Here is a 14,138-nt window from a genome sequence, read left to right as displayed (position 1 = left end):
AAACCTTCCCAGGAGATGTGCACAAGGGTGTAAACTGTTGCACCCTCAAAAGATGTGGGCTCAAGTGCAAAACTCAAGACTTGAAAATTCCTCCAGCTTCCATCAGCATTCCCCACCCTACCTCAGACTTGTAGGAGAGTGTGGTTGTGACAGATCAGCCAGTGTTTCTAAATATCAGTGAAACTCCTGCAATGGTGTGCTGCTGAGCTGAAGAATAGAAGGAACGGCCACATCAGCTAATGCCCAAAGCACTGCAATCAGAGAGGAGTGCTTCCTCACAAATCTGAGGACTGTAAACAATACTTCGTCTCCTTGTATTGGATCTGCTCCTTGTGATAAGAGCCAACAGCTGCCGCTGAGCAGTCAGCTCGCTCTCCGGAGATCCACCCACATCCATTCCATTGTTCCAGCAGTCAAACAGGGAGGTCACTTTTTGACGAGCCAGAACTTCAACAAATGGAAGAGAGAAGTTGCACCAACAGTGCCATCACCACCTCAGGATGTACATAAATATTTCATACCCAATTAAGTATCAATTAATTCAATGCACAAGTCGACTTCCATCAGGTTGTACAACTCAAGACTGTGGTGTATGCATCATTGTCTTCCCAAACAATGGGTGGAGAGGGTCACGATTCGAGCAACTAGGGAATTAAATAAAGGTTCAATAAAATGCCAGGAACTGCAGACAAACACCCCCTTGCCCCAAGTTTTCCCAAATGAATGATTTTTCCCAAGGGTAAATATTAGGATCTTAATTGAACTGACAGGCTTGTTTCTGTGCTGTATGCCTCCATGATGCCGAGTACATGAGTGCATTAACATATAGTTCTGGGATGCAATTCAAAAAGGAATTAGCCAAACATTTAACAAAAGGGATCCAGGCCAAGGCCACAGAAATAGGAATGGATCCAGAGTGTACAAAGCTCCAGCTGAGAATTAAGCACTAATACAGGTGTACTGGGTCCATTACAAGTTTGGATCACTGCCTGGGGTATTACAAGTACTGCAGTGTTGGTCCCTTTTTTAATGCTGAGCAAGTTGGATCAAAGATTGTGCCAACATTACCTAATATTCAACTTTGCTAGTTTTGTAACCTGGACATGTAACAGTTGGACTTATTTGAATTACTTGAACTGGTAGTTCATCAGCTTCGCACGTAATGTTGGTGGCTTTAGCAACCGTTCTGTGAAGCAAGGCACCGACCACAGCAGAGATTACCAACCGCACTGACAAACCCCCGTGCGCTAAAACTCAACACAGGTGAAGTGAGAGCTTGCACTAAGTGATCTTCTGTGAGGAAACAAGGAGGAAACAAACATTCCTCACTTCAGCCGATCTCAATTTGGCCACTGTCAAATCCAGCTGCAAAGGAGAGAAACAGGATTTCTGATGCTTTCTCCACCAGTGATGGCTTTGATAGCATAGAGAGCAAACTCCGTGGCAGGGAGGTCAGTAAACAGCAGACATTGAATTAGAAGAACTGGGGATGGGTGAGTTCGAATAAAGTGAGAGGGTAGGGATAAACTTGGGGCAAAAACTTGAGAGTTAAAACCAGTGGACACACTTTCGAATAAAGGATAGTGGGAGCAGACTCAATAGGACTTACAAAAGGGATCTGGTTAAACACAGCGAAGAAAGACTAAATTCCAAAAGGTAACAGAAGTAGAGACACAGAACTACATCAACATTGCAGCAGCCAGCACAGACATGGGTCAAAAGACCTCTTCCTCCACTTTAAGATTATACAAGGCAAGTTCATTTATGAACTTAGTTTTGTAAACTGATCCTTCTGGGGCATTAAATACTGAGGTGACAAAATGGAAGACATTCAGCTCCAATCACATTGTTGGCATCCAGTTCGGAGTCGAGGAATCTGGGTGCCAAAAAGGCAACTATCAAGTCTTAGACTGGATAGGGTTTAACCTGCTGCTCAGAGACAATTCAGTGTCCAGACCAAAAGGCTCTTACTGTTTAATGTTGCACACGATTCCCCAAGAAACTCAGAATTCAAAGTCGTGTGGCATAGATCCAGAGGGAGGAACAGTTAACTAATAAATTAGAACTTCAGGATTTTAATCAAGTTTGCTTCAACTTCCATTATAGTTGTTTGGTCTCATGGGATCCATTGAAATTTTGTTGGGTACAATGGAAAGAATTAGAAAATGAAAACAATGCCCTTATTTTCATTTGAAGAACAGTCACCATGAAACTTCAGTAACCAAAATACAAAACTGTGTTCATACCACTGAAAGAAACAAACACACCTCCAATCTGTGCTTCTTTCAAAATACAGTAAATTCTGATAATCTGGCACCCTCAGGACAACTGGACTGGCAAATCTTCCACGTTATTGGATATTTCTCCTATTAACATCCCAACATATTTTAATTTCCCCCCCCCCCCCCCTATAGTACATAGTGGTATGATACAGTTTTCAGTGAACTTGCAGAGTTTAAAAGAGAGCATCAAATACAACCTCATTTAAACAAGCCAAAATATGCAAGTACTCAGGACCTTGGCTCTGAGCACAAACCTTTCCACATTCCTGATCAGAGATCTGGCTGCACACACAGCCCAGATCCCACCAACACCCACTCACTCTCCAGACTAATGAGTGAACTAGATGGCAAACCATCAGGATTTCTGAATAATCATAGACTGGATTATCGGAATTTCATTATTTATAGCTTCCTCAGTGCTTGGAGACACGATGTCATGGCTGCACAATCTCAGGAGGTTGAGTATTCTGTAGTAAGAGACTCGCCTCCAGTCTCCCCAGAGTCTTTCTACCATCTACAAGGCATAGGGGGAATACTGGCCATCAGCCTTGAACAAGTCAAATAAGCCACTGATCTACATCCTATCCCTTTTATCACTGGTGCACCATTTACAAGATGCACTGCAGCAATCTGAAAAGGTATTGTTCAATAGCCCCTCAAACCCACAATTCCTACCATCAAGAAGACCAATGGCAACTACTGCACAGGAAGTAGCAAAATAGGAGTAGGCCCCTCAAGCCTGCCCACCATTCAATATGGCTGATCCGCCCCAGGCCTGCTGTGCTGCTTCCTATAGCCCCCAATTCTCTGATCTTTCAAAAATTCATCGACTCATTAATACCCCTGATGATCTAACCTCCACAGTCCTCTGGGCTAAAGAATTGTGGAGACTTGCCACCCTCTGTAAGAAATTCCTACGTACCGCAGTTTTAAATGACTACCCCCTTACATTGTAACTATGTCCCCTTGTCAAGATGCTTTCATTAGCGGAAACATTGGCATCTATCTTGTCATGCTCCCTCAGGAAATGCTTCAATAATATCATCCCTCATTCATCTAAACACCAGAAAAATTACAATAAAACTGCAATAATCCATCATCCAATTTTTCAGAAAACACAATGATTCAGCATCTGCTCACCCTGTCCCTTGGACATATCAGAGGCCCATTTCCTGCACTCCCTTTAAACTTACTGGGTTCACTGGAAAAGTTTATTATACTACTGCATGACATCTGAAAGAGTGCATTGATAGCATTCTGGGGTAGTAGAACAACATCCACTAGTTCGGAAAATCTGCCAGTCAAATACCAAAGTGCCAAGTGTGTCTGATTAACAGAGAAGTTTTGCTGGGGATTTAATTTCTTCAGCCACTCGTGATAGGAAAACCCTGTCATCCCAAGTAGTAGCTGAGCGACTCCCTCTTAGACTGCCTCCAATGCCAGTAAATCCTTCCTATACAGGGGGACCAAAATACCAAAGCTCCCCTCCAATGCAAACATAATCCTAAATGCACAAGTTAAATACTCCAGATGCTACAAATCATGAAAATCATTATGCAGATCTGTAGGGGAAAGGTTAATATTTTAAGTCAACATTAATTCTCCAGAAAGGGAATGTAGAGCTGTGAAGAGGACCATGATGGAAAGACAGGGTTGGGATCATGGGGAAGGAGGATAAACACCGAGGGACTATGACAGGGTGGAAGGCAGGACTGTAGGTGATGGCACGAGGCAAAAAAAAAAGGGAGTGATAATCAGACAATATACAATAAATGGTCTTGGGTGCAAATGGGAAGAAGGAGAATCATTGTGCTCCAAGGCTTCCAATCTCTACAAAAGCTTAACAGTTTCAGAGATAAGGAACAAGAGGTGCTGTCCCTTGCGCTTAGGTCAAACTTGTTTAGAACAACAGGAGGCAGAGGACCAAGAAATCAGAGGGGGAGCGAGATGGAGAACTGAAGTATAATGCAACTAGAGCCTTAGGGGGACACTCTTCCAGATTAGACAAAAGGTGCTCCCCGAAGCCCTCAGCTGCTATGAGAGGAGATAGCATGGGGAATAACAAATAAAATGAACTTAATGGGAATGTAATAGTAAATCACTTTGACCTCCTCCCTCCCTGCTATACAGGGCTCCAGCATGCTAAAGCATTGAGGACCTGAATAATGCAAAGGAAAGGGGTAAGAGGGCAGGTACTGCATCAATTTGTGTGTATGGGAAGGTGCAGCAAGATCAGGAAGGGGTACTGGTAATGATTAAACAGTAATCTAGATGTCATAGGGCCAATGGTCCCTTCAGGATGCCCAGAGAGGATGATGTTTTGTGGTGTTGGTGCTGGAAATGGAGAATGACAAGTTGAATACAGGAGTCTCATGGGATGGAAGGCTAGCAAGAATGTGGGGAACCCTGCTCTGGAAGAAAGGGAGGAATGCAGGAAATAAAACTGGACGTAACCGTGAGTCCTTTCAACTAGCTTCAGTATAAAAGGAAGAACGTCAGAGGCACTGATAAAGAAAATAGCATCAGAGCATGCAAGACAAAGAAACTGGGAGAACAGAATTCTCACAGGTGATGGGTTGGAAAGAAGTGCAAATCCAAAGAGAATTAGTGGGATGGATATTGGTTGCTCACTTATCCCCAGAAGCGAGGTGGAAGTCAGTAGAGAAGTTGGAGATAGACCGAGCGAAGGCAAGTGAGCGACGACATGTTACTTAACTTCATCCAGCTGTGATAAAAAGTTTATCGACTCAAGATATTAATACTGCTCCCAATTCAGCTGCTGAGCATTTTATTTCCAATATTTTCAGTTTTTATTGCACAGCAGCTCAATTTGGAAATATATTGCCATTTCTTCATGGAATTCTGGAATTTCCTACCCAACATCAGTGTAGTTGCACCTTCACAGTCTACAGTGACTCAAGTAGCAGCAATGTCAACAGCTTCAAGGTCACCTTGCCAGCAACATCTATGAATGAACAAATGTCTTAAAAATATTTCACTTCTCTCTTCCTCCATTTTCTTCACATTGCCCATTATTGTTACAGCTCTGCAAGTTCAATCTGATCTTCTGCTCTCTTCTTAGTCACAACTACCCCACCTCATCTTCCCACCACACGATGGGCTTGTTGGAGAAAGGCCAAACCAAAGCAGCCCATCACAGATGGTGCTCTCAGACAAACTGCAATTTGTTGACACTGCTACCCAAGCTGGAATTAAAAACTAAAAGTGCTCAGCAGGTCGGTCACCATTTGCTGCTTTGAATGTCAGGTTTACAGCATCTGCAGTGTCCTTCAGCTTTTGGAAGCAGCAACACCCGACAAGAGTCGTCACACAAGGATTCCCAGAATTAAACACAAAGCCTCCTCAATGACTTTCCCACAACAACTTACATTTTTTGACAGACAAGAATACAAACACAGATGAAAATGAAGTAGGCCACTTGGCCCTTCAAGCCTGTCCCACATTCAATATGATCAAAGCTGATCTATGCTGGCTTCTCTTCTGCAACAGTTCCCCATAACCCTTGATCTTTCAAATATTTATCTAACCCCATCTTAAATTACATCTGATGATCTGGCCTCCACCACCCTTGGGGGAGAGAATTCCAGAAATTCATTACCTTCAGAGAATTGTCAAAATTTCTGCCTGGGAACCATATGGATTATGTTGTGCAGTTACTGACCGAAGGAGAGCAATTCATTATTCTGAAAGAATAGCACAGCTATTAGGACAATTTACAGCTTTTATTAGGACCGACTTCCATTCTCACAGCACCTCCTACAACAATTTACAACTGATTTTGATGTGTACTCTCCACTACAATGTGTAATGGATCATCAGCTCAGCCTTTGTCCCCAGGTCTCTGCAGTCAGACTTGAACCCAAGATCTTCTGACTCAGCAAGAATGGTCGCCACAGCCAAGGCAAGCTAACAAATACTTGGAGATGACATGCAAAAGGGAATGGGTCAACATGGCCTCCTTTCAGACAGCCAGCAGAAACAATAGCTACCTGCTATGCAACAAGCTGTTTAAAGAAATTCAACATAGTCTACAATTCACATCAATTCAATCCACAAGATAATTGCTCTGATATAACACATGATGCCAACCAGTGCACAACTTGGGTTACTGCACCATAGGACCCCACCAAAACAACAGCTCTTCCATTCTTCACAAAAGTTGATAGAAAATCAGTCAGCTCACTGCCTTGCACAGTTTGCTGTGCTCTACCCAACTATCAAAAGAGACACATGCAAGGAGACCTCCAGCTCAGTGAAGGGCTCTTTGGAAGTTCACCTCTTGTTGCACTGATCCCAAACAAAAAACTTTATCCAAGCGGCTGCCTACTTTTATGAATTGCAGCCACCATATGGAGCCCAAGCAAAACAATGGCAATGTTCCTTATAAAGATTTGTAGCCTTGCAAATTGAAATCAAAACATTCCCATGCTTTCAACTACCTCCCAATAAATGCCTGTAAATATGACCATCCATTTTTTTGGGAGGGTGAGGGAATGAAAGGAGGGAGAGGAGGGGGGGAAAATGAGTGTTGTCACAGATATGGAGCTTAGTTCAGTGTATGAACGCATGCCTTCTGAGTAATGTGATAGCATTGTAAATGGAACCGAATCCCAAATCTGCAGTGAGGGACATTTTAATAAGACACAGCATGTCCGCTATTACTTTGGAGCGGGAGAAGAGCAGTGTTTGGGATGGAACATTGGAAGTTATTAAGAATCACAAGATGCTCATGGAATTAGAAAACACATTGCACCATTTGTATTTTGTCAAAGCCCAAATTATTAAGTGCCCGATAGAATATTTCAACATATTCCAGAAACAAGTTCTACCAACACAAAGCTTTTATCTACAATCTATTCAGCACCAACCTAAAATCCCTGTAGGTTTTTGATTGGTTTCCCGAAACAGAAAATCGTACCAAGAGAATCAGGCTGGCAATTTTTACTTCAAAACTAGTCACAGGTAATTCTATTTGAAGATATCAGAAGGGAGTTAATTGTACCAGGTCATGACAGTTACCAACAGCACTTCAACAGGATGGTTCAACTCCAGTGAATTTAATTTCCGGAAACCTCTTGCATTGCACGAGGTTATTTTTGTTTCTTTGTGCAGTGAATTGACCCAAAGTGTCTCAGAGACTTGAGCACTTAATCCAGGCTGAGACACAGGTGCAGTACTGAGGAACAGCTGCATTTTTGTGGTGCTGTATTTTGGATGGAATGCAGAACTGATGTCTCATTTGTCTGCTAAGATAGGCACACCACCATTTTAAAATCAGCAAGGAGGGGCCATTCCAAAATCCCAATCAATAGGAGACCTGAAATTAATTGATACTCTCACAGACCTTCTAATACACAGTTGCTGGGTTACCCAACCACAACTGGACTTCAAATATTGGCAGCAAAAAGCTCTGGGGCATTTTGCAGATTGGGCAGGTGCTTGCCAGGCATGTTCTTGCTTTTATCAGTTTGCATGCAAGGCAGATTCAAAAGACAGAAAGAAAGTAGCAGCAACAGAACTATGCAACAATGTTGAGTGCCTAGTTATTACTTCACTTCCAAGTTCATCATGGGGAGAGAACTGAGAACAGGCTGTTCTCATCAGGGGGCAAGGGGAAATTTAACAAGTGTACAAAGTTATAAGGGGATACTGAGAAACATTATACCGGTAGGACAATCAATAACCAGAGGATGCAGTTTTAATAAATATAAACAAGACAGGAGGTCATGCAAAACCTCCGTCTCAACTTGCATCACACGGACTTCTCCCAATACCCTTGGCTCCTGATTATGCAACACCTCTCACCACTTTACTGAAATCCCTCAGTGACCGCATCTGTAAACTCCCACAGCCCTGCAATCAGCAGATCAATCTCCCTCCATTTACAGTCTACGGCTCATGTTTAAAATTTAATCAGTGTGTCAATAGCAGCTGCATCTTGAGCTGTCAAGTAGCAATTTCTAAGTTAATAGAGGTTTAACGTTGACATGGAGAGCAACACTAATGACAGGTATATTTTAAGATACGAGTGGATGGATGACAAGGTTTTAACAAGCAGTGACTGCAATCAGCCAGGGAAGAACTGGAAATAGTGACCATATTTCCACTTTTATTCACTGATTAGGTAAATACCTTCACAATGCTCTGTAGATCTTGAACATAGGTCCGTTCCGTCTCCAGGATTTCCTGCACAACCCTATCCACGTAAAGGAGCTTGGGACTTCCAGATGCTGCCCCTGGCGAGGTTGCACGGTTCCTGTGGGTCGCCCTGGAGTCGACTCTCTTGATCCCACCGACTGCCAGTCTCTTCTCTGCCACCTCTCCAGAATTTGCACAGCCCGACTTGCTCCTTCCATGCGGTTCCTCCCCAGATAATTGTCGTGTTGGAATCAACTCCAGCCGGATGGCTCCAGCTTCCTTCTCCTGGCCAGCAAGACCCAAGTGGCTGTTGGAGACCAGAGTCATTCCACTGCTCAAGGAGCTGCGGCTGTCCCTGGAGGAGGCAGAAGACGACGTGGAACTGTAGCTGATGGGACGGTCGCGATCGTACGAATCCATGCTCCTCATTCCCCCGTAGTATCTAATATCTCTGAGTCTAGTCAAGGTTGCTCTATGGGAGGGAGGCTCTCGAACAGGTGGTAGGATATCTGGGAACTCATGGTAATCATCTGCAAGAGGGAAAAAGGAAAGACCATGATGTTTGCAGAATAATTAAACAAGTCAACTACTATTATTCAGAAGCATGCAAGGTAAATTTCAGATCTGTACTATTTAATCCAAACAGTTCAATGTGTACTTAAGGGCCAGCCAACAAATCATATTTGAGATGACTTCCAATCTACATCTCTTTATGCTATTAGCAATGAAATTAAGGGCTTTTGTGGCACGTGGCAGATAAATCTTAACAATCAAATGGAAAAGCTCTCACACCACATTCAGGCAGAAACGTAGGGTGGATGATCCACCTTGGCTTCTTCCTGGAGATGCCTATCACGGAAAACAGTCTTCTGCCATATCTGATTCACTTCACCTAATATCAGGAGATAGAGACCATTGGATGCAGCAAAGGCCACGGGACCAAAAACATCATAGCTGTAGTACTGAAGAAGCAGTTATGTCTCCAGCTAAGCTGTTCCAACAACTACAAAGTTGCCATCCACCTGACAGAAAATTGCCCAGATATGCCTTATTCACAAAAAGCAGGACAAAATCAATTTGATTATCACCCCATCTACTCCCACTCCAAGTGATGGAAGATGTCTTCATCATTGTTTCCAAGTGACACTAACTAACGACTGACCCAGTATGGGTTTCATCAGGGCCATTTTGCTCTTGCCCTCACAGCTTTGGTCCAAACATGGGCTAGGGAGTTTAATTCCAGATGAGGAGAGAGTTGCTGTTCGAGATTAAAGAAGCATTTGATCAAGTGCGGTATCGAGGAGCCCTTGTAAAACTGAGGTTCATAGGAATCTAAAAGGAAAAGCCAATGATTGGAGTTGTACTCAAGAAATGAAGCAGTCCCTGCCTGATGCAGCAACACCGAGACAACATTCAGGCATGGGCTGATAAGTGGCATATAACAGTCACTCCACAAAAGTCTCAGGCTATGACCATCACCAATTACCATAGCAAGTTGCTGACCACAACCATTGCCCGCAAACTGAGCTACACCAGTACACATCCATCTTGGCTGCAAAGCAGGTCAGGGGCTGCAAACCCTATGGCAAGGGACTCATCTTCTGACACCCCAAAGTCTTACCACCATCTACAAAGACAGGTCAGGAGCAAAATGGAATATTCTCCATTAACCTGGATGAGAGCAGCTACAACAACTCTCAATGGCTTCAGGCACAAGGGACCACCACCACCTGCAGGTTCCCCTCCAAAATTGCTCACCATCCACAGGTTCCCCTCCAAAGTTGCTCACCATCCAGACTTGGAAGCATATCACTGATCCTTCGTCACCACTCTCCAAATCCTGTAACTCCCTACCCAATGGTACTGTGGGGTAGTGGACTTCATCAAGACTGCAGTAGCTCACCATCACCTTTGTGGGTAATTAGGGATGGGTAATAAAGGCTGGCCTTGCCAGCAACACCCTGATCCCGATAACTAAAGTTAGTAAAGGCACCAGAGGGCCAAAATGTTGCTTTCCTAATTAAAGTTGTACTTGCATAGAAAACTGCTGTGGTTTAGAATGCACTTCCAGAATAGCTGGGTGGTATTCACATTCAAAAGAGGGAATTGATATATGTTGTACAAAAACAATAATCAATCAGAGCTGTGGGGAAGGAGCAGGAGTGAGGGAAATTATTATTCAGCTTTAAAGTTAGCCAAAGGGCCAAACAATCTTAACTGGTGTTGCAAAACTCTGATCTTCCGCTTGTGATCTGCTGTGGGAGTTCATCCTGTCTGTCCTTTAGAAAAACACTTTCTTGGCTTGGATGGGGATAGAACAAGACAAGAAAGTATTAAAGAACAAGTCTTTTGGGATATTTATCCTAGTGTTCCAGGTGTTTAAAATAAATTCTGTTGTTCTTAAAGCCTTTGACTCCCTGCTTAAGTATGGTTGTCCCGTAGTACTTTACACCATCCCATTTATCTACTTGTGTATCTCATCAGCCAGTGCTAATCATCGACTGAACTACAATGGGCTTTGTATCCGGATCCAATTTCATACGCCCATCTGGAGTTCATTGATGCTTCACATCCTGGGGCTGTTCAAAAGAACACAAGCAGCAAAAGTAGGCTATCTGGCCATACACACATATACACACACACATACACTCTGTTCATTAAAAGCATTGCTGCTCTTTTACCTGGGCCCACATTCCTGAACTGATCTAATATTCCTAAAAATCAAATCGATCTCCACCTTGTATGTACTCAAAGACCAAGCCTTCACAACAGTCTTGGGTAGAAAATTCTGGAGATTCACTGCCCTTTGAGTAAAAAGAGATTCTCAGCTCAGTCCTCCACAGCTGGCCACTTACTTTCATACTGTGAACCCTGGTTCTAGACACTCTTGCGAAGTAAAACATCAGTCCTATTTCTACTGTGCAACACCCTGTAAGAAAATTGAATATTTCCAATGGGATCACCTCATTCTTATAAACTCGACAGTAGAGGCCTTGTCTGCTTAGGGTCACCTGATCCTCGGGATAACTTCTTCCAATCCGGTCGACCTCTGTTGCACACTGCACAAGTCCCTCAAGCAATGCCCCAGGGCCAACCATCTTCATCTACTTCAATAACCTCCCTTCCATCACAAGGTCAGAAATGGAGATATTTACTGATGACTGCACAATGTTCAATTCCATATGCAACTCCTCAGCAAATGAAACAGCCCATGCCTGCATACAGCAAAATCTAGATAGCACGTAGACATGGGTTGACGTGGAAAGTTACATTCACACTGCAAAAATGTCAGGCAACAACTATTTCCAAGAAGAGAATCTAAGCACTTACCTTTAACATTCAAATGGTATCACCATTGCCAAGGGCACTCCAACATCTTTGGAGTTACCATTGATCAGAAACTCATTTGGACCAGCCATAAAATTACAGCAGGTTAGACATGAGTGACTCTGCTCCTGATACCCCAGAGCATTTCCCACCATCCTCAAAAAGGTGGAAGTCGGAAGCACGATGGAAGATTTGTCTGGGTAAATGCAGTACCAATAACTCAGGAAGCCCAACACCATCCAGGAGAAAACAGCCCTCGAGTGGACCCCATTCACCACCTTATTCACCCCCTCCACCACAAGCACGGAGTGGATGCAGTCCGAGCCATCTACAAAATGCACTGCAATCTCTCACCTGGACTGCTCCTTCAGCACCTTCCAAACCCTCAACTACCAAGGGCAAGAGCAGTCGCAGGGGAACACCACAACCTGCAGGTTTCTTTCCAAGTTGCACATCATCCTGATCTATAAATGTACCATCAATCTTTCATCACTGAGTCCAAATTCTGGAACTGTCCCCTAACAGAACAGTGGAAGAACTTTTGCCAGAAGGATTGCAACAGTTTAAAGGCAGGAGATCAACAGCACCTCAATGACACTTGGGGTGAAAACAAACAGTGGTCTTGCCAGTGACACTCAGTTTCTGAGAAACAAAATGCAATGAAAATATTATATTTAAGTGCGAAAGTTTTTTGATGCAAAAGGCACCCTTTGATTCCTGACAGAGGAGCGATGCTTATTGAAGCACAGCTGTATTGCACTGATCATCACTTCTAAACACATTACCACATCTATCAGGGAGTTGGAACCCATCAACATTTTTGGAAATGCGTTATGAAAAAGACACGGATACACTAAGACTTCATTTCTCCAATTAGACAGAAGTTGACAATGGATCAGGAGGCAGACGAGCAGCAACCGTCATGTGAGACTTGAATACTTTCTTCCAGCACTTCAACCTCACGCAGCATATAGAAGACACATCTGGGTATTTCAAGATACAGGTCCCACCTTACAGTCAGAAAACTAGTCAAGGAAACGGGAACAAATCAGGGTTTAAGTTAACATGAAGCTACCAGGAGGCAAGCCCACAGCAGAAGGGCAATGCCTCTTCCAAAATACAGTGGAGCAAGGAATGGAGAGCCACTGTTACTTACTGAGAAAAATTAACCACACAAGCAGCAGCTCTCCAACCACTTTAGCAGCATCGAAGCCCAGATTTTCTGCACCGTTTCCATGTTCAGCTGGCTTGTGGATAAACATGGGATCCAAAACAACAGGATTCACACAAGCTTCCAGGATGGAACCTCACATCACAGCCCCCAATTCATCATTGACAGTACTACCCTAAGAATATTTACATGACATCCCGCAGAGGCCTTCTTGATGGATAGCCAAGTTTTTCCTTAATCTCCTATGAATTGCTACCCTATAAAAACAGATTACATTTTTAACACAAAGATCAAATTTGAAGTCACAGGACATTATTTTTATGAAGCTAAAAAAGGCTGTGTGGAGCAGCCCTGAATAGCCCCGCAATGCAGACTCCAACATAACACTGCAGCACAGTCCCGGCTCAATGCAAAGGACAGCAGTACTGAGCAGACAAACCTCAAAAGCACGCAGAGGTATTTTCTGTAAAATGGTAAGTCGATGGGGTGAATTGCCTGAATAAATTATTTACACTAATTAAAGAGAAATAGATTGCCTTTCATTTTGCCCTCGTGATCCAGAAAGTTGAACATTTGCAGATTACACACAATTCAGCAAGTAGTACAATTGCTAGTGCACAGACCTGGTCATGGAGGCTTATTCTACTTGTATTCCTAGATTTTCTATTTCTATAGCACCTTTCATGATCTCTGGACTTCCTAACATACCTTACTGCCAATGAAGGACTTTTAAGTGTAGTCAATGTTCTAGTGGAACAAGATGGCTAATTTGCACACCAAAGGTCCCATAAGCAACATGACAACAGCCATGCAGTCTGCATTGGTGACATTAACCAAGAGATAAATATTGGCCAGGACACAGGACAACTCCATGGCTTTTCTTTGAATAACTACAATCTTCTCAGTCCACTTGAGAAGGCAGTCTGGGCCCTAAGTAAAGCGTCACATCCAAAGGTCACGCCTGTGACAATTCCTCAATATATCCACACTTTTGTACGTGAAAGCAAATCTTGCTCTAGCTTGGGGAAGGACAGATACCGGTGGCAAGCAAATAATCAAATGGAAGTGCAAGTTACAATGGCAGCTATATCCTTGCAATACATCTTTAATATTGCAATGGACTGTCAGCCAAGACCAGACACCCACAATGGGACTGGAACCCACAACCATCCAGCTCCGAGACAAAAGAGACTTCTAAT

General features: G+C 43.4%; 1 protein-coding gene across 7 annotated transcripts in view; it reads right to left on the bottom strand.

The window, feature by feature from the left end:
- LOC127568508 (pleckstrin homology domain-containing family G member 1) overlaps positions 1-14,138 on the bottom strand; it is a 155,109-nt gene that overhangs the window by 48,538 nt on the left and 92,433 nt on the right. For all 7 annotated transcript variants that reach the window (XM_052012344.1, XM_052012346.1, XM_052012350.1 and 4 more), the window contains one exon: positions 8,436-8,971. In XM_052012344.1, coding sequence (XP_051868304.1) covers positions 8,436-8,971 — 536 coding nt within the window. The remainder of the gene's footprint in view (positions 1-8,435; positions 8,972-14,138) is intronic.

The sequence above is a fragment of the Pristis pectinata genome, chromosome 3 (assembly GCF_009764475.1).
Source record: "Pristis pectinata isolate sPriPec2 chromosome 3, sPriPec2.1.pri, whole genome shotgun sequence".
In the NCBI taxonomy this organism is placed as follows: Eukaryota; Metazoa; Chordata; class Chondrichthyes; order Rhinopristiformes; family Pristidae; genus Pristis; species Pristis pectinata.
Note: the sequence above shows the minus strand (reverse complement) of the source record. Positions and strands in the feature narration are given on the sequence as shown.